Here is a 21,022-nt window from a genome sequence, read left to right as displayed (position 1 = left end):
TACTTTCTAGTCTAAGGAGATTAGTAGGAAACAACCCTCTGTGGTCCCTATAAAAATGAATTACCTTTTGGTGTCATCACTTCTGCTAGTCATGATCCCACTGTTGAGCATTCATGTGATTTATCAGTTTGATGTTGTAAAGAGTTTTAAAGCATACCCTTGCCCAGCAGTTGTTATGAAGAACAGTAAGAATATTTGCTCATTTCTCAGAATGCTCACCTTCCATTATCTTGTTACACATTCTCTACTGGAAATCATTTGTGATTGCTAAAACATATGCCCCTAGCCAAGTAGTTTTTATGTAGTTTTGAATGCATCCTTCTATTGTTCTTCTGTTACTCTCTCTCTCATTCTGCCTTGTGCATGACAACATATTAACACTGAACATACAAAATTGGCACCAAAATATACAAGATACTTCAAATAGGATTGTAATTAGATTTTATATTTTATTATGTTATTACTCATTTACATGTACACACAGAATCATTGTGTATATAAATTAATGTTTTCTGATTATTAACTGTTACATGTGTTCTTATATAAGTAAGAAAAATCTTATGAAGTTCGTTCTAGCATAGTCACTGTGTCTTGATATCTTTTCATTACAGCTCTTTATTACTAGAAGGAGTTGAACCACAGAGTACATGTGAATTAGAAGTGGATGCGGTAGCAGCTGACATCTTAAATCGGTTGGATATTGAGGGTACACACACAGTTATTGTTTTTTATTTATGGAAATATTGCGATTTGAATTCAGGGCCTAACATTTGCTAAGCAGGGTTTCTATCATATAAGACACTCTTTTTCCACTTTAGCCATACCTCCAGCCTCACATTAATTCTAGCCCCTTAATATATGTTGTTGTTTGTTTGTTTGTTTTGTTTTTTTTTGGTTGACAGTGTCCAACGTATAATGGAACCAATGCAAAGGAACTTGATATAGGTGGATGATAGAAAAATGCTTTAAAAATTTCTTTTGTATTTCTAACAAGATATGATGTGAGCTAGTTTCTATCACTGTGACAAAACACTTGAGAAAATAGAGGAGGAAAGATTCACTTTTGCTCACAATTTAAGAGGCTTCAGGCCATAGTTCACCCATTATTTCTGAACCTATAATGAGGTAGAATGTATTAGCAGAATGCTATGGTGGATCCAAACCATTCACTGTACAATATTTTGGAAGCAAAGAAAGTCAGAGAGAAAGAAACCTGCACACCTACTAGGTAAATATTTACTCCAGCTAACTCCCCTATCTTAGTATTCTGTTTATCTGTAGACTAATCCATCGATGAAATTAGCATCCCAACGATCTAATCATTTCTCATTAACACCATCACCCTGAAACCAAGCCTTCATCACATGAGTTCTTGGAAGATATTTCATCTCCAGGCTACAACAGATAGTCATTATTTTTTTCCTTTGTAGTTCTGTTCATGTGGCTGTGTTTGCGTAAACACGGAACTGCGTGTGACACTAATAAAACTTAGCCAGTGTGAAACAATATACTCTGCTTTTTAATTGTTTTATCTTCAGATTTACTTCCTGGGTTTTAGGTAATCATTAGAAAGAAAACTAAAAAAAGGAGTAACATAATAAATGTAAGTTGGGATAGTTTATTTTAATGTACAAACTATTTTTCTTAAAAGGAAAAAGAAAAAGATTGAGTATTTTTTTAAGCAAAAATATTTTTACTTTGTTCCTTGTAGTATTGAAGTATTGTTGTGATTACAGCTCAAATTGGTGGAAACCCCGGTCTCCAAGCCATATGGGAAGATGAAAAGCAACGGCGAAGAAACAGAAATGAAATTTCTCAAATTAGCCAACCTGAATCACAAGGTATAAATTTAATAATGCTCTAATGATTACTATTTCAGTGGAAAATATAGTCATTTTCCCTCTTGACAATATTTGATGTTGTATTTGTTAAATTTGTTACATAATTTTCTATTGTATGGCTGTATAACCAAGAATTTTGTCTGCAGAGTCATTTTTTCTTGTCATCTAATCTTTCTCTAAGAAGTTAACATCTTCTTGTCAACTATTTTTGGTCTTCAGTGCATTTTGTTTACTTGCTTCACTTTTTTGTTACTTTTTTATTCTGTAATACTTCTACCTTCCTATATTTTCAAGGAGATGTTAAAAATTATGATTTAGAAATAATGTTTACATCATTATATTTTGACCAGTGAAATATTGCCTCCAAATTATTTTCTGGGGTTATTAAATGAACTGTGAGTGTTCTCATGTACCACTCCAGAGAAAAAAATATTCATTATTAAATGTTGCTATGTCCAGGAAGAATTTGAGTGGGCTCAAACCAGTACCATAGATACAACAAAATTTTATAGGTAAAGGTAAATATATACAATTAACAGACCAAAAGTTTTTAAAATATGGTAGTAAGCCTATAATGAGTCCAATTAAAAATTTAAAATTGTTTTATAATATTTAAAGCACCCAATGTTTTCATTCACTTTTAGAAGAGAAATGTTATATTTTATAAGTGGGAAATTTCCAATTTCAGTGTATATGATATTTTTAGAGGTAAGAGAGTAGTGCTTTTCTGTTAGTTTATGTTTAGAAAACTTAGTCATGAACTATATGTTTCTTTTCAGTTAGTGCTTCATACAGTTTCAGTAACAGCTATTTCTCTCTAGTTTGATTCTATCTAGGACTACATTTATATGTGCCAAAAGAAAGATGGGAAATTGCTGCCATTTTTCAAGCAGTTTTAGGAAATGGGAAAATAAGTCATTCATTTATTTACTTTTTAAATGTACTTTTAAAATTCAAAGATCGCAGGTTGATGCCATCAACAGAAAGTGAAAAAAAATTTCAGAAGAGACTTCAAGAAATTCTCAAGCAAAATGACTTTTCTTTGTGAGTAATTATTATAGATCACAAAACTAATTTTATTGCTTTATTATGTAGTTTATTATAAAAGATATATTTTAATTAAGCAGAACATTATCAGGATCTATGGACAACAGCGATGGATCCCAAGAATTTTCTGCTGAGTTAACATTACACTCTGACATTCTCACTCCTGAAATGCTACAGTGTACTCCAGCCAATATGATAGAAGTTCACAAGGACACAGAGTTGAACAAAGGTGAGATTGTCTTTTACGTATTCAAATAATACTACTAAGAGACTTCTGTGTATCTAGCACTGAGATAATACTTATTTGAGTTTTCTAGCTTTTTTGCTCTCTAAGAAATTAAGTCTGATAGACTGGGGCCAGTGGCTTACGCCTGTAATCCTAGCTACTCAGGAGGCTGAGATCTGAGGATTGCAGTTCAAAGCCAGGAAAAGCTGTGAAACTCTTATCTCTAATTAAGCATCAGAAAACAGGAAGTGGCACTATGGCTCAAGTGGTAGAGCGCTAGCCTGGAACTAAAGAGTGGAGGGATAGCACTCAGACCCAGAGTTCAAGCCCCATGACCAACAACCAAAAGAAAGAAAGAAAGAAAGAAAGAAATTAAGTCGGATAGAGCAAAAATCTTTTTCCCCATTCACTTATCCTTTCTACCGCTGAAAAAATAAGAACAATATGTCCACAATGTATGCTATTGATTTACATTTTAAATTTTATATAAGTGGTTTTGTATAAATGGTTTTCCTGTTTAGTATCAATTAAGCAACTTACTTTTTTATTCATTGTGTCTCAGCCCTTTTTGCTTTTCAGATATGGACTTGTAGGTTATTGCTTTTCAGATATAGACTTGTAGGTTATTGTGTGTGTGTGTGTGTGTGTGTGTGTATCTTTTTGTTGTTGTTGTTATTGTTGTTTATGCCAATACTAAGGCTTGAACTCAGAGCCTCAGTATCTTGCTTGACTTTTTTGCTCAGGGCTGTCATTCTACCATTTGAGCCACACATCGACTTCCAACTTTTTACAGGTTAAGTGATGGTAAGAATCTGATAAACTATTCTACCTAGTTGGCTTCAAACCATGATCCTCAGATTGTAGCCTCCTGAGTAGCTAGGATTCGTAGGCCTGAGAACCAGTGTCTGCTTGGTCTCATGTTTTTTCCTGAGCTAGCCTTAGACTATAATTCTCCTCACTGCATCTCCCCTGTAGCTGAGGTTATAGCCATGCACCTTCCATGTCTTGTATAAATCTCATACTTACCAGTAAATATACTTTATCAGTAAATTACATTATCAGTAAATATACTTTAATCTGGTTAATACCCCTCCTAAGTCTTATTTGCTTAGAAGTTTATCTTTTTTGTGTATATGTATAGTCCTGGGTCTTGAACTCAATGCCTGGTTGCTGGCCCTGAGCATTTTATCTCAAGGCTAGAGCTCTACCACTTGAGCCAGAGCTCTACTTCCTTGCTTTTTTGGCAGTTAATTGAAGGCAAGAATCTCGCAGACTTTCCTACCTGAGCTGCTCTGAATTGTGATCATCAGATCTTAATCTCCTGAGTAGCTGAGGTTACAGGCATGAGCCACCGGTACCCATCTACAAGTTTATTGTATTTTAAGTTATGAATGAATATTAAATTTTTATCAATGTCTTCTGTATTTATTGAAATTATCTTTTTTCTTTTTACTTGGTTAATGTGTATGTTACATTAAAGTTAAGTTCTATCCTTTAATGTTAAACTACATAGTTTTTTTGTAAAGATGATGCACAGAGGGCTTACAGTTACATGATTCAGGTAATGAGTATATTTCCTTTTGAACAATATTACTCCCCCCCTCATTCTCTCCCAGTTTTTCTCCACCTGACTTCCCTACCCCTGAAGTTGTATAGTTCATTTCCAACATAGTGTTTAGTGAGTTTTACTGCTGAATTGGTTCACCCTTTGTCTCACTGTTTCTGTGCTTCCCCTTCTCCCCAAATCAGATAAACTTACATTTAAGACAAAGGATACAAAAATTAACAACAGCGACAGAAGGGAAATAAACCAAAAAAAAAAGAGGAAAGAACAAAACAAAAAAGAACTGCAAATAGTACATTAAAAAAACCTCTTACTTCCATTTCTTGGAGTTCATTTCGATAAGCCTCATTTTATATAATCTTACGCACATATCTATTGAGCCCTTGCTATCCTCTCCTAAAAATATCCTCCTTTGTTCTCACTGTGGGAATGTTTAGATTGCTGTTTCTTTAATCATGCCCAGGTGTAAGTATTTGTCTTTTACTGTCCATTGGGTTTACTTGTAAATTTATAGGCACATTCTAGTTATTATAAATGAGGGAAACCATGCAGCCTGATTCTTTGGGTCTGGCTTATTATGCTTAGATTAATAAGTTTTCATAAAATTGTTCTGTTTTTAATTTGTATGTTCTGGATGTCCTATAATTGTTTTTATTTTTCACAAATTATATTGATTTATTGCTGAGATTAGTAAGCTTCATTGACCTTTCTGTAGCTGTCATTTTTTTTCTCTCTCTCTTTATTGATATTGGGGTTTGTAATCAGAACCACCCACTTGAGCCATTCTCCCCATGCCTGGGCTGACTTCAGATCATTTTTTTTTCTGAGAAATTATACATTTATCTAGTTTTTCCATTTTTGGTACAGAGTTGTTCACAATATCGATATGTTCAGCATTTTCTGTATGCCTTTTATTCCTAATATAACTTACTTAAATCTTTATCCTAATTTGTTTTGACCTTTTTTTCTAGTCTTATCTATGCTATTGTTAGTTTCAGAAAATCAGATTTTTTTTTAACTTTTTTTTTAATTGTGAAAATACTGTACAGAAGGGTTACAATTACATGGGCAAGATAATGAGTACATTTCTTATCAAGCATTGTAGCCTCCTCCTTTGTTTCCCCTTCCCATCCCTTCCCATCCTCCCCCCTCCACCCCACTCAATCCTCCTCTCCCCCCCACCAAAGTTGTAAAGTTCATTTTTGACATAACAACTTGTACATCTCATTGTTGCAATGGGTCCACCTGTATCCCTATTTAAACTATTTGTTTTTTGCCTTCCCCTCCACAAATTATACCGACATCAAATACAGTGAAAGCAGGGGTTATACTGTGGGGAAGGGACATACAAAGCAACAAAGAAATAATCTTATAAATGTGTTAGAAACAATCTCATGAAAGAAAAGAATATTTGAATACATATCTTAGGGTTCATTTCCCTAACATCAACTTATCTGACCTTTTCTGCTTGTCCCAGAGATATACTAGTTATTGCAAATAAGGAAAACCATGGGACCTATGTTTCTTTGGTCCTGGCTTACTTAATATAATTTTTTCCAAGTCTTCCCATTTCCTAACAAATGGGGCAATGTCATTCTTTCTGATGGAGGCATAGAATTCCATTGTGTATATATACCACATTTTTTTGATCCATTCATCTACTGAGGGGCATCTGGGTTGGTTCCATATCTTAGCTATGGTAAATAATGCTGCAGTAAACATAGTCTTGCTGGTAGCTTTAGTGTGTTCTTGTTTGTGAACATTTGGGTAAATGCCCAAAAGTGGGATTGCTGGGTCATAGGGGAGCTCTATGTGGAATCTTTTGAGGAACCTCCATACTGTGTTCCAAAGTGGTTGAACAAGTTTACACTCCCACCAACAATGCAGTAAGGTTCCCTTCTGTCCACATCACCTCCAGCATCTGTTGTTAAGGTTTTGTTTTTATTAATCCACTTAAATGCACTTTGTTTTAGAATTAGTTGCTTTTCAGTTTTTTTATTTGTATATTTGTTTTAATTAGCCTACCTCTCTTCTATCATGTTTTCACTAAAACATATTTCTTCCTTAAGATTTTTACTCAAAAAATCTCAGTAGCACTTAGTTTCAAATTTGTTTGGATATCTGAAGCAGGAAAACAAAACTGTTTCCTAATAGCATATTTTTGGTGTGCTGTCATTTTTCATCTGGCAAATACATGCTTTCTATTTTGTCTCTCTCTTCAAAAGATTATAATACTGAATTCATTTTACCTTTAAAATCATTGAATCCATATGTACGTTACACTCTATTAACTATTTTTAAATAATAGGGAGGTTTTCTAAAATATACACTTAAGGTAAAATTAGAGTGAGTAAACCAAATAAGATACTTCCTACTGTTCATTTTAATAGTTATTTATATTAGAGTAACATAATTTTCTAAACTTTCTAGGTAGAATCAATAAGACTGAAGAGATTGTAAATATTTTATCGTTCATAGATTCAGGGGCTAATTCTGTTTCGTTGCTTATTAATACATATGAATGGTTGGTTAGTTTACTAACAGTTCAAAATTTTAAATAGTCTTAGAAAGTATTTCTTCCTAACCCATATTCCAAATGATGATTATAGTTATGTCTCTTGTTTTCATGTGTTTTATTCTTTTTTCATTTAAGATCATACTAGACATAAAGTGGAAAATGCACTTATTAATGAAGAAGCAATTTTGAATCTCATGGAAAATAGTCAGACTTTTCAACCTTTGACACAAAGACTGAGTGAGTCACCTGTTTTCAGTAAGTAACAATGCTACTATAAATACTCTATTTTAAATCGGAGAAAGTAAGTTTTGTATGGAGAATTTTTTTTCTTTATTTGAAGGGATTAAGTTTTTGGATTTAGTAATTACTGAGTTTAAAAATGAAATATTACATTCAAGCAAATTGCTTTTGTTTTTAAAAGTGTGGAAAAACCTCTTTTAAGCCAATGTATCCTAAAAGCAGGCAAGAACAGCTATATCAATATCTGATCAAACAGACATTCAACCAAAATTAGGATAGAGAAACAAAGACTTTATATTAATGAAAGTAATAGTCCATCAAGAAGATATAGTAAATTGTTAACATATGCATACAAAAGGTTGGCATGCCCACGCCAAGCATTGAGTTATCATGCCTATAATCCTAGCTGTTCAGAGATCTGAGGATCAAGGTTGAAAGCCAGCCCAGATAGAAAAGTGGATGAAACTCTTTAATTAACCAACAAAGAAATGATAGAAGTAGAGGTGTGGCTGAAAAAGCCAAATGAGAGTGGGTTTTGATTTCAAGAACATGAATTCAAGCACTACGACTATCCCAAAAAGAAATGTTACCATACCTAATTTTATTAAATAGTACTGGACTTACAGGCACAGATAGACAACACAAAAATTGTGGGAGACTTCAGTAGCCTCCACTAAATGTTGGTGTACTGAACTGCATTAAACATTACTAGACTTAAAACTACAGATGGACTACTAGTTATTCTCACCAGTAGGTAGGTCATTTACACAAACTGTAGAATTAATCAATAAATGGAATTAACAGACCTCTACAAAATATTGTACCCAGAAGCGATATGCTCCACATTTTTCTCAGCAGCTTGAACTTTTTTAAAAATAGATTATATTTTAGGACAAAAAGCAAGTTTTAACATACAAAAAGTTGAAATAACATTCTGTATTATATGAGACCATAATGAAAGAAAAATAGAAATTAACTACAGAGAAAACTACAGAAAATATTCAAATACGTGGAATACATTATTGAATTACTTATATTGGAAAAATAAGAGGATTTTTAAAAAAAAATTTCTTAGTTTCTACCAAATATGAAAGCACAACTTACCAGAACTTTTGAACTACAGAATAGGCAGTGTCAAAAGGAAAGTTTGTGAATGTCTGTGTTAAAAACTTTATATAAGTAGCTTAATGAATTATTTACCTCAAGTTTCTAGAAAAAACAAGAACCAAACCTCAGTAGTCAAACCTCAAATTAGCAGGTAGAAAGAAATAATGAAGTTTAGGAAAAAAATTAGTGAAATGGAAAATGAATGAAATGAATTTCATTGGAATGATACATAATAAATGAATCAAATGTCAAAAATCAGTCAAAGAAAAAGCTCTTTGAAAAGATGAATACGTTTGGAACCCTTTACCAGAAGGAGAAAAAGACCCAAATTGGTAAAATTAGAGATGCAAAAGAGGATATTGCAGTAAATAACAACGATATCTAGAAGATGATTAGAGAGTACTTTGAAAATTTATATTCTAGTAAACTGGAATATCTAAAAAGTCAATAAATTTCTAGGTGAATATGATCTACAAAATTGAACCAATAGGATATCAACCACTTAAACTATCTATAATGAGCAGTAAGAATGAAACAATAAAGAGTTCCCAGCAACTATAAGCCAAGGACCCATCATATTCACTGATGACCTCTAAGTAAGAACTAACATAATTGGTTCTCAGCTAGTCCATGAAATAGAAAACTCTGCTGAAGGTAGTACTATTCTGATAACAAGATGGACAAGGGTACATCAAAAATAGAAAACTATAGACCATTTTTCCTAGGTAAAATAGATACAAAAATTCTCTATAAAATACTTGCAAAAAGAATTCAGCAATACATTAAAGATCATACATTATGAACAAGTTGGTTTCATTGTAGGGAGGCAAGTATGTTTCAGTATATGCATATCAATAAATGTGATATAACACATGAAGGTCAAGGACAAAAATCACATGATCAGCTTAATAGCTACAGAAAAAGTCTTTGACAACATTCAATATCCCTTCATGATTAAAGCAGAAAAGGAAGGAGGAGAAGGAATGTCCCTCAACATAGTAAAACCTTTGTCTGAGAAACGTATTTAACATCATATTAACTGGGGAAAATCTGAACTCATTTTCTTTCAAGTTACGAATGAGACATGGTGTTCACTGTTACTTGAGATAGCACTGGAAATCATCTCCAGAGAAATGAGATAAGAGAAAAAAATGAAAGATACCAAATAGAAAACAGAGTCAAATTGTCTCTATTTTCAGATGATATGATTCAATACTTAAAAGAACTTGAAGATTCCATAAAAACTGATTTAGTAAACAGTTTTAGTAGCACAGAGGATATAAAATCACCATAAAAAGATGAGTAGCTTCAACACTGAGCAGGCTAACAAAGAAATCAGGAAAACAGTTCTATTCCCCATAGCTTTAAAAAATACTAAAATACCCAGGGATAAACTTACTAAGGAAATGGAAGACCTACAAAACCTTGAGTATGTTTCAGTATATGCAATTCAATAAATATGATATAACACATGAAGGTCAAGGACAAAAATCACATGATCAGCTTAATAGATGCAGAAAAACTCTTTGACAACATTCAATATCCCTTCATGATTAAAGCAGGAAAGGAAGGAGGAGAAGGAATGTCCCTCAACATAGTAAAACCTTTGTCTGACAGCCTTTGTCTGACAAACATATCTAACATCATATTAACTGGGGAAAATCTGAAATCATTTTCTTTCAAGTTACAAATGAGACATGGTGTTCACTGTTACTTGAGATAGCACTGGAAATCATCTCCAGAGAAATGGGATAAGAGAAAAAAAAGAGAAAGATATCAAATAGAGAACAGAGTCAAATTGTCTCTATTTTCAGATGATACGATTCAATACTTAAAAGAACTTGAAGATTCCATAAAAACTGATTTAGTAAACGTTTTAGTAGCACAGAGGATATAAAGTCACCTTAAAAAGATGAGTAGCTTCAACACTGAGCAGGCTATCAAAGAAATCAGGAAAACAGTTCTATTCCCCATAGCTTTAAAAAATAATAAAATACCCAGGAATAATTTACTAAGGAAATGGAAGACTTACAAAACCTTGAAGAAATTAATTCAAGAAGATACCAGAAGGTGGAAAGACCTCATGTTCAAGGATTGGCAGAATTAAATATGAAAGTGACTATATTGCCAAAAGCTATCCACAGTATTGGTGTGCATCTGTAATCCCAACCTGCTAGGGAATAGATATCAGGAGGATTTCCATTCTTAAGCCTTCTGGGCAAAATTTAGCAAAGTCCCATCTCAACTAATAAGTTGCATTATGTGGTACAGTTCTGTAATCCCAGCTATATGTTAGGCATAGATAGAAGGATTAGCTCTGTATCCAATCCTGTTCAAAAAAATGTAAGACACTATCTTAGAACTAACAGAGAGCAAACAACAACATAAACAAAAGAGGGGCATGATTCAAGTGGTGGAGTGCCTGCCTAGTCAGTACAAGACTCAGATCAACACTTGCATCCCCTCCCTCCAGTAAATAGTACTACCAACTAGTACCCTCACCCTTCCCTACCCTACCTTTCTCTACCTCTCCCCACCAAAAAAATTGCCAGTCACAGGCCTTAGGTTGTTTTACCTACTCTAACTGGGGTTTCTCTAACTCTCTCCTTAGATTCCATTAGTTTGATGGAGTAGTTCCAAAGAATCCTGAGAACTCCCAGAATTCAGGAAAACAGATCTATTGGCCTATTATTGAGGATATTGCAAAGGCTATGGGTGAATACCAGATGAGATGAATACAGCAGGAGCTCCCAAGTCCTCCCATTACACATTAACCTTCAAGAACTAGTGTGTGTTTGACTATCCAGAAATAAAAAATTCAGTCCTTTAGTACTATGTAGACATGATAGATAAACCGTTAGCCAATAGTGAATAATTCAACCTTCAGCTCTTCTGTATATCATGAAGGCTGGGTCATGGAACTTAGATTCTCAGCTCTAAACCTGCTTTGGTTTCTGTGGTTTCTGTGCCTCTATCCTGAAGCTACATAGTGCCACTGGCCATTAGTGAGCTCATTAATATACAAAAAGATAAAACACATATTTCAATGAGTCACAAAGGGTAAATTTAGGTTTAACAGTTTAAAGAACTGTCTGTTGCTGTACCATTTTAGTTTGACCTGCATTACAAGGATTCTAATCTCTTCATAGCATTTCCAGCACATGTTTTTAATTTTAACTTCTAGTATATCTGATATAGTTTTATAAGTAATACTAATAACTTATTTTAAGCTCCCTTGTAATTTTTCAGCTGCAGATTTCATTTGAATATCCCATGAAGTATATAAAGATTAAGTGGCCAGGCCCTAGTGATTCACATCTATAATCCTAACTACTCAGGAGAGATCTGAGAGTCATGTTTCAAAGTTAGCCTGGGCAGAAAAACTATGAGACTCTATCTCCAATTAACTAACAAAAAATGCATGCGCGCGCGCGCGCACACACACACACACACACACACACACACACAGTTAAGAAAAGGATAACATGTTTAAATGGGTAATTTAGGGCATATATTTATTGTATGTTTTATTTTGAATACTTGTTTGTAAAGGCTTGAACAGTTTGTCAAAATATAGATTCCTGGGTTCTACTCTATAAATTCTGATTCAGTAGATATGGGATGGGTCTGAGAATGGTGTTTTAAATTAAGGTCACAAAATTATTCTAATGCAGGTAGTATAAATATCACATTTTGGTGATAGAACTGCCAACACCTGAACCTTTGCATCAGCTATGTTCTGTTAGTACTTTTTAGTGTCTATGATGTTATTTTGTAACTAATCTCAATTGTTGGATTATTTAGAAACTCAAGTTATTGGATAGTGATTGCTTAACTTTTATTTTTTTCAATAGTAGGCAGTAGTCCTGATGAGTCTCTGGTACATCTTCTTGCTGGCTTGGAAAGTGATGGATATCAAGAGGGAAGAAATAGGCTGTCATCACCATGTCGCCCCTTTGGTCATACGAAAAATCCCCAAAATAGTGATGATGAAGAAAATGAACCACAGATTGAAAAAGAGGAAATGGAGCTTAGTTTGGTGATGTCCCAGAGATGGGATAACAATATTGAAGAACATTGTGCCCAAAAGAGGTAATTTATTAGTTATTTCTGTTATTTTAATAGCTTGCTTTTGTAATCATCACCATTCTTTAATCAGAAGTTATTTCATGCTGTTATTCATAATATAAAATACTTTGTGAATTAAATTAACTTTTTGTTTGTGTGTGCCAATCCTGAGGCTTGAACTCAGGGCCTGGTCACTGTCCCTGAGCTTTTTTTTCTCAAGGGTAGCACTCTACCACTTGAGCCACAGCTCCACTTCTGGCTTTTTTGTGTAGATAATTGGAGATAAGAGACTCATGGACTTTCCTGCCTGGTCTGGCTTTGAGCCACAATCCTCAAATCTCAACCTCCTGAGTAGCTAGGATTAAAAGTGTGAACCACTGATGCCAAATTTTTTAAAACCCTTTTAACTAGTGGCTTTTGTTTTTCATGTAGCATATATTAATATTTGAAGAAAAATAAGAACTTTCTACCTCCACAAAGATTAAGAAATGATTAAGGATGATTAGAAATCATCCTCTGCTTTTATGTACAGTATTAATATATGAAAGGGGAAAATGAGGCAAAATTAAAGCTACCATTTATCTTACTTTAAAAAAAAATGCCCTCTAATAGTTAAGCTGTTTGGGATCTAAGTAATAATGTCTGAAGTCAGCTTGAAGACAAGGAGTGGCTTTCAGGTCTGATTAACCTGAATGAATTAAGTAATAAAGATAGATAAATAAAGCAAACACTTATTCTGGTTGTTTCTCAGAATAAATCCAATAAGCTGGGCCTCTTGATAGAACTCTGTAATCTCATCACTTGAGAAGCTGAGACAAGAGGATCATGAGTTAGAGACCAGCTTGTGCTATATAGTGAGACTGTGTCTCAGAAAATCAAGTTTAGTGGTAGAACACTTGTGTAGCATGTAAGGAAGAGGAAGATAAATCAGTAAGAACACATTGCAGTTTTCTCACATTGCAGTTTTCTTAATTAGTCTCTGTGAGTTTTATTTGATTTGAATCTAGCCCTGAGTTGTATGATATATTTGGAGAAAAAAAATTCAGCTTCTGAACTTGAAAGACTGAATAAATATGTTTTTCTTTTGAACTTCCAAAGTCTGTGTTTGAAATTTTTCAATGTGAAAGCCTTTGTGAAAGGGGAAAGAAGTTAATCCACAAATTCAGTGTTTATTTGTGTATAACATAAGTATTTTTATGCTTACAAGTTGGCCTATGAAGCCTCCAAATATGATACTATATTTTCCAACGTAAGTCTCTACAAAAGATCTAGGGATGTAGTTCAAATAATAGTATACTTGAGGACATGGATTTAATACCTAGTAACAAGAAATATAAAAGATTTTGCTCAATATCAAAAGGGTCAGTAATGATGAAAATTTACTTGAGGTAGTAAATCCCTAACAAATGGAAAAGCACAGATTATATAAAATTTGTTGAAAATAGCTGATGCCAGTGGCTCATGCATGTATTAATCCTACCTACTCAGGATGCTGAGATCTAAGGATCGCAGTTCAAAGCCAGCTGGGGCAAGAAAGTTCATTAGACTCTTATCTCCAATAACCACCTTATAAAACTGGAAGTGGCACTGTGGCTTAAATGGTAGAGTGCTTGCCTTGAGCTGAAGAGCTGAGGGACAGCGCCCAGACCCAGAGTTCAAACCCCATGACCAGCAAAAAAAAAAAATTAGTTGAAAATAGAGTATTTATATTTAGCCACACAGACTAGAAATCTGATCTGTATTAAATAATGTCTGATATTTCTTTCAGTTTTTTTTTTGTTTTTTTAATTCCAGTCCTAGGGATTGAACTCAGGCCCAACCACTTGAGCTATATACCTATAGACTTTTTGTTTTAGAAAATAAAATCTCACTAGTTTTTGTCCATGCTGGCCTGGAACTGAGATCCTCATATCCTCTTCCATGTGAAGGAGATTATAAAGTTAGTTTACAATAATTTTTGCCTTCACCCATTATAGAGCATGTTCATAAAATAAATTGGCTTTCCTTTTTTAAAGTTAACATTATTTCCACATCTTTCATTGTTTTGCTATTCTAGTCATATTAGATGAATTATTTACATTTAAAGTTCTATTTTCTGTCTTATTGGTGAATTTTAACATTCTCTAGTTCACTGTGCAGAAACGCCCACAGAAGTTCAACCGAAGATGATGATTCATCTTCAGAAGATGAAATGGAATGGAGTGATAACAGTTTGCTTCTTGCCAATCTTTCTATACCTCAGTTAGATGGAACTGCAGATGAAAACAGTGGTAAGTAAGTCATTCTACTGACAACCTTTTATTTAGGTGTTAACAATTGTATCTTTTTTTTTTTTTTTTTTTTTGGTCGGTCGTGGGGCCTGAACTCTGGGCCTGGGCGCTGTCCCTCAGCTCTTCAGCTCAAGGCAAGCACTCTACCTCTTGAGCCACAGCGCCACTTCCGGCTTTTTCTGCTTATGTGGTGCTGAGGAATGGAGCCCAGGGCCTCATGCATGTAAGGCAAGCTCTCTACCACTGAGCCACCTTCCCAGCCCCAGTTGTATCTTATTTTGAAACGGTTCTCACATTTCCTATATAATTGACTTCATTATGCTATTATGTTTCTTTTATCAGGACTTTGGCTTTTGAAAAAAAAATCTACAGGACATAACATTTGCTAATTAGTAATTCTCAGTTTTGTAAACTTCAAGCATTTTAGAGTATTAACATTCAATTATTGTAAGAAAGTTACCTTAAGTGAAAATGCAAATAAGCCTTATTTTATGGAAAAATTAAAATGTGTCACTGATTCTCCCTTTTTATCCAAAAGATAGTGAATGCTAATAAAATTTTTTCTGATTTAAAAAAGGGCTTAAGATATTAATTTGATTGAGATATCTAATAATTTGATTGAGATATCTTCATAAGAAAAGCATTTTATTCAGATAGCCATTTTAAATGTACAAACAATTTCATATAATTTATTTTATGGTAAGAGTAGTTTGATATGAGGAAGTACTTCTAAAAATTAATAATATAAATTAAAAAATTGTTTTTCTTCTATCCAGACAATCCACTGAATAATGAAAGTTCTAGAACCCATTCTTCTGTGATTGCAACAAGCAAGCTATCAGTTAAGCCTTCCATCTTTCACAAAGATGCTGCTACATTAGAACCTCCGTCTTCTGCTAAGATTACATTTCAGTGTAAACACACAAGTGCCCTTTCTTCCCACGTTTTGAACAAGGAAGACTTAATTGAAGACCTTTCACAGTCAAACAATGTAGAAAAAGTTATAGATAATTCAATCTCTTCTTTTGCAAATGAAAGCACTTACTCTATGAAATATGGATCTTTAAGCAGTGGTGTACACTCAGAAAACTCTCATAAAGAGATTTGTAAGAAAGATATCCTTCCAATATCTTCGTGTGAACGTAATATTTTTGACTATGAAGAAGATATTCCATCTGTTACAAGACAAGTACCAAGTAGAAAGTATTCAAATGTTAGAAAGATTGAAAAGGATGCTCCTTTTATACACATAAACCGTCACACAAGCGAGAATACATTGGGTAAAAACTCTTTCAGTTTTTCTGATTTAAATCACTCAAAAAATAAATCATCCCCTGAAGGAAATGGAAAAGGAAGCAGCACATCTCTGAATAGTTTATTTTCCTCATCATTAAGTGAAAATTGTGACTCACTATCATGCTCAGGGGAGAATAGAACTGTGGCACATTCTCTTGATAACATTGCTGATGAGAGTGGACTAAATAAACTTAAAATCAGATATGAAGAATTTCAAGAACATAAACCAGAAAAGCCAAGTCTCAGCCAGCAAGCAGCACATTATATGTTTTTTCCCAGTGTTGTTCTTTCTAATTGTCTCACTAGACCACAAAAACTTTCTCCTGTCACATATAAACTACAAGCTGGCAGTAAAGCATCCCGGCTAAAATTGAATAAAAGGAAACTTGTGGGTCATCAGGAGATTTCTACCAAAAGTAATGAGACTGAAACTACAAAAAATAGTTGTGTGCAAAATAATCCATATAATAGCAATCCTGAGAAAAATAATGTTTTGGCCAGTGATGTAATTAAAGCCACTTGTGGAACTTTTGAAAACAAAACATCTACAGACAATTTTTTAGACTGTCACTTTGGAGATGGAACCTTAGAAACTGAACAGTCCTTTGGACTGTATGGAAATAAATACACACTTCGGGCCAAACGCAAGGTAAATTATGAAACTGAAGATAGTGAGTCAAGTTTTGGAACACATAACACAAAAATTAGCCTACCTCATGCCATGGAAATCAGTGAAAGTTTAGATGGAACTCTCAAATCTCGAAAACGAAGAAAAATGTCTAAAAAGCTTCCCCCTGTCATTATTAAGTATATTATTATTAATAGATTTAGAGGGAGGAAAAATATGCTTGTGAAGCTAGGAAAAGTAGACTCTAAAGAAAAACAAGTAATATTAACAGAGGAAAAAATGGAGCTATATAAAAAACTTGCACCTTTGAAGGATTTTTGGCCAAAAGTTCCTGATTCCCCTGCAACCAAATATCCCATTTATCCACTAACGCCAAAGAAAAGTCACAGAAGAAAATCAAAACATAAGTCTGCTAAGAAAAAAAATGGTAAACAACAAAGGACAAATAGTGAAAATATTAAAAGAACTTTATCTTTCAGGAAAAAGCGATCCCATGCTGTTCTTTCTCCTCCTTCACCATCTTATAATGCTGAAACCGAAGACTGTGACTTAACTTATAGTGATGTTATGTCTAAACTAGGTTTTCTTTCTGAGAGAAGCACAAGCCCTATCAATTCTTCTCCACCTCGCTGCTGGTCTCCCACAGATCCAAGAGCTGAAGAAATTATAGCTGCTGCAGAAAAAGAAACAATGCTTTTTAAGAGTCCTACTGCATTAAATTGTAAGACAGCTAATTCTCGTGTAGGAAAAAATAGTCGGCCGAGAGCGCAAGCTAAGAAATCAAAAACAAAGCTTGTTAATTCCTCTGTAGTTACTAAGAAGAGAAACAAACGGAAACAGACACATAAACTAGTAGATGATGGAAAAAAGAAGCCAAGAGCCAAACAGAAACAAAAAACAAATGAGAAAAGTACATCAAGAAAACACATAATGCTTAGGGATGAGAAAATAAAACCTCAGTCTGGTACTGAAGTTAAGTTTGTGCTAAAGCATCAGAATATTTCTGAGCTCACAAATAGTTCTAGCTCTCAAGTACTTCTTAAGCAGAAAGAGGTGTGCCTAACAAGCTCTTTTACAGATCATCCCCTTACTGCTCCACAGCCTATGGGAATCAATGCACAACAGAAGTTATCTGGATGCTTTTCTTCATTTTTAGAAAGCAAAAGGTCTATAGATTTGCAGACATTCCCGAGTTCACTAGATGAGTTTCATTCATCAGTTGTTTGTGGATCTATAGCACCTGGAATCTCAAAAATTAATATTCAGAGGTCTCATAATCAAAGTGCTATGTTTACTCTAAAGGAATCAACCTTGATTCAAAAAAATATATTTGACCTTTCCAACCATTTGTCTCAGGTTGCACAAAGTTCACAGATGTCTTCAAGTGTAATGTCTCCAAAGATAGAAGAGAATACAAATACAAAGAAAAATTGTATGCCATCTATTGGGAAGTTAAATGAGTATCATAATACCCTAGAATCAAAATCAGACCAGATCTATGCTCCTAATTTTTTGCATTGCAAAGATAGTCAGCAGCAGATTGTGTGCATGACAGAACAATCAAAACATAGTGAAGCTAGTTCTCCCCGAAATGTAGCTTCTGAAGAAGGCCAAATGCCTAATAATTGCATTGTAACTTCCTTAAAAAGTCCAGTCAAACAAATGGCATGGGAGCAGAAACAAAGGGGCTTTATTTTAGATATGTCAAATTTTAAACCTGACAAAGTAAAACAGAGGTCATTGTCGGAAGCAATTTCACCAACTAAAACACATTCTCATTGTAAAACTCAAAATATGTCAACAGCTTCATCTTTTGGTGAAGGACAGTCTGGACTAGCAGTTCTAAAAGAATTGCTACAAAAAAGACAGTTGAAAGCACAAAATGCAAATATTACACAAGAACAATTATCTAATAAACAGCAACCAAACAGAAATATTTCTGGTTCCCTCGAACATAATAAAGCAAATAAACGGACACGATCAGTAACATCTCCAAGAAAACCTCGTACTCCCAGAAGTACAAAACCTAAAGAAAAAACTGCCAAACATCTAAAAGTAGAGTCTCTAAATTTACAAAACTCTGGCCAGTTAGATAATTCATTGTCAGATGATAGTCCCATCTTTTTTTCAGATCCAGGTTTTGAAAGTTGTTATTCTCTTGAAGATAGTTTGTCTCCTGAACATAATTATAATTTTGATATTAACACAATAGGTCAAACTGGATTTTGTAGCTTGTATTCTGGCAGTCAGTTTGTTCCAGCTGATCCCAATTTGCCTCAAAAGTTTCTAAGTGATGCTGTTCAGGATCTCTTCCCAGGACAAGCTAAAGAAAAAAATGAATTTTTAAGTCATGACAACCAGAAGTGTGATGAAGAGAAGCATCATGCTTCTGACTCAGCCTCATGGATTAGATCTGGAAATTTAAGTCCTGAACTTTTTGAGAAATCGTCCATAGATTGCAATGAGAGTCATCGCCACAACCAATGGAAAAATAGCTTTCATCCTCTAACAACTCGATCTAATTCAATAATGGATTCTTTCTGTGTCCAGCAAGCAGAGGACTGTCTCAATGAAAAATCCAGATTAAATAGGAGTACAGTGAGCAAAGAAGTGTTTCTTAACCTCCCACAACCAAGCAATTCAGACTGGCTTCAAGTTCATAATAGGAAAGAATTGAGGCAGTCTCTTGACTCAGTTAATACCTCTTTTACTACAATACTTTCCTCCCCTGATGGTGAGCTTGTGGATGCAGCCTCTGAAGATTTAGAATTGTATGTTTCAAGAAACAATGATATATTGACACCAAGTCCTGATAGTTCACCAAGGTCTACCAGTTCTCCCTTACAATCTAAAAATGGCAGTTTCACCTCTCGCACTGCTCATATTCTGAAACCACTTATGTCACCACCAAGTAGAGAAGAAATTGTAGCAACTTTGTTGGATCATGACCTTTCTGAGACTATATACCAGGAACCATTTTGCAGTAATCCTTCTGATGTACCAGAAAAACCCAGGTAATCAGAATAAGTTTTTTCCTTTGGGTGACTGAATAATTATTTTGTATATAACATTTGATACATGATTTCTTATTTTGCATGTGCTATTGTAAGTATTGTTAAGAAAAAATTATAGGTTTACTAAGAGAATCTACAACCTGATGATTACTCTAGACAAATGTGTTTAAGTTAATGAGTATTGGATTTCAGTCACTATTATTTAACACCATATCTCCTTTCAGGATTAGAGAATTAGAGGCCTACAGTAACATAGTGCCAAATTAAAAAGAATGGTATAGTACTATAAAGTATAAGATGATTTTTTTTTTGGTGTATATGTGTAGCTAGGATCAAACCCAAAGTCTCATACCGTGCTAGACTAGTATTGTATCACTGAACTATATTGCACAATGGTGTTTTTTTATGTTAAATTTTTATACTAAAAGATTGAAGATATTGAAACAACATGAAAAGAAAGTACTGGTGCCCTGCATCTATACAATTTTCTAATTTGAGGAGGGGAAGGGAAATAACAAAATGCTGAAATAAGGATACAGGTTAACCCACTGTAACAATGAGATGTATAAGACACTATGTTGAAAACATACTTTAGAACTTCGGGTCGGGGTGGGGGAGAGGTAGGTAGGGGATAGTAGGGGAAAAACAAAGGAGGAGGTAACAATGCTCGATAGGAAATGTACTCATTACCTTACTCATGTAACTGTAACCTCTCTGTACAGTATTTTTACAATAAAAAACATTTAAAAAAAGAAAGTAGTCTGTACTAGAAATAATTTTAAAACCTCCATTAGTTGGATAGGAATGTAGCTTAGTGGTGAGTGCATGCCTAGCATGCATGAAGCCCTGAGTTCCGTACCTCAGTACCACATTAACAGAAAAAGCTGGAAGTGGCGCTGTGGCTGACATGGTAGATCACTAGCCTTGAGCACAGAGAAGCTCAAGGACAGTGCCCAGGCCCTGAGTTCAAGCCCCAGGACCAACAACAACAACAACCAAAAAAAACCCCACAAACAAACCTCCATTAGTAATTGTAAGTGTATGTTCTTTGCTATGGTTTAGATCTTGAGTATGCTCCAAAGGCCCATGTGTTAAGGGACTCAGTCCTTTGACAAGTCCCTAGCTTGACAATATTGGGAAGTGGTGGAAAACCTTAAGAGGTAGGGTCTACTAGAAAGTCTTCAGGACCTTAGAATTTTATTT

General features: G+C 34.2%; 1 protein-coding gene across 4 annotated transcripts in view; it reads left to right on the top strand.

The window, feature by feature from the left end:
* The window catches only part of Rev3l (REV3 like, DNA directed polymerase zeta catalytic subunit), a 151,580-nt gene that overhangs the window by 67,324 nt on the left and 63,234 nt on the right, over window positions 1-21,022 (top strand). For 3 of the 4 annotated variants that reach the window (XM_042688971.1, XM_042689046.1, XM_042689116.1), the window contains exons 6-13: window positions 612-706; window positions 1,737-1,841; window positions 2,801-2,885; window positions 2,966-3,117; window positions 7,332-7,451; window positions 12,398-12,635; window positions 14,739-14,881; window positions 15,658-19,819. In XM_042688971.1, coding sequence (XP_042544905.1) covers window positions 612-706; window positions 1,737-1,841; window positions 2,801-2,885; window positions 2,966-3,117; window positions 7,332-7,451; window positions 12,398-12,635; window positions 14,739-14,881; window positions 15,658-19,819 — 5,100 coding nt within the window. The remainder of the gene's footprint in view (window positions 1-611; window positions 707-1,736; window positions 1,842-2,800; window positions 2,886-2,965; window positions 3,118-7,331; window positions 7,452-12,397; window positions 12,636-14,738; window positions 14,882-15,657; window positions 19,820-21,022) is intronic. The other variant, XM_042689028.1, reaches the window with a different exon arrangement.

This window comes from Dipodomys spectabilis, unplaced genomic scaffold (assembly GCF_019054845.1).
Source record: "Dipodomys spectabilis isolate Male_0828 unplaced genomic scaffold, ASM1905484v1 ptg000001l, whole genome shotgun sequence".
Lineage (NCBI taxonomy): Eukaryota > Metazoa > Chordata > Mammalia > Rodentia > Heteromyidae > Dipodomys > Dipodomys spectabilis.
Note: the sequence above shows the minus strand (reverse complement) of the source record. Positions and strands in the feature narration are given on the sequence as shown.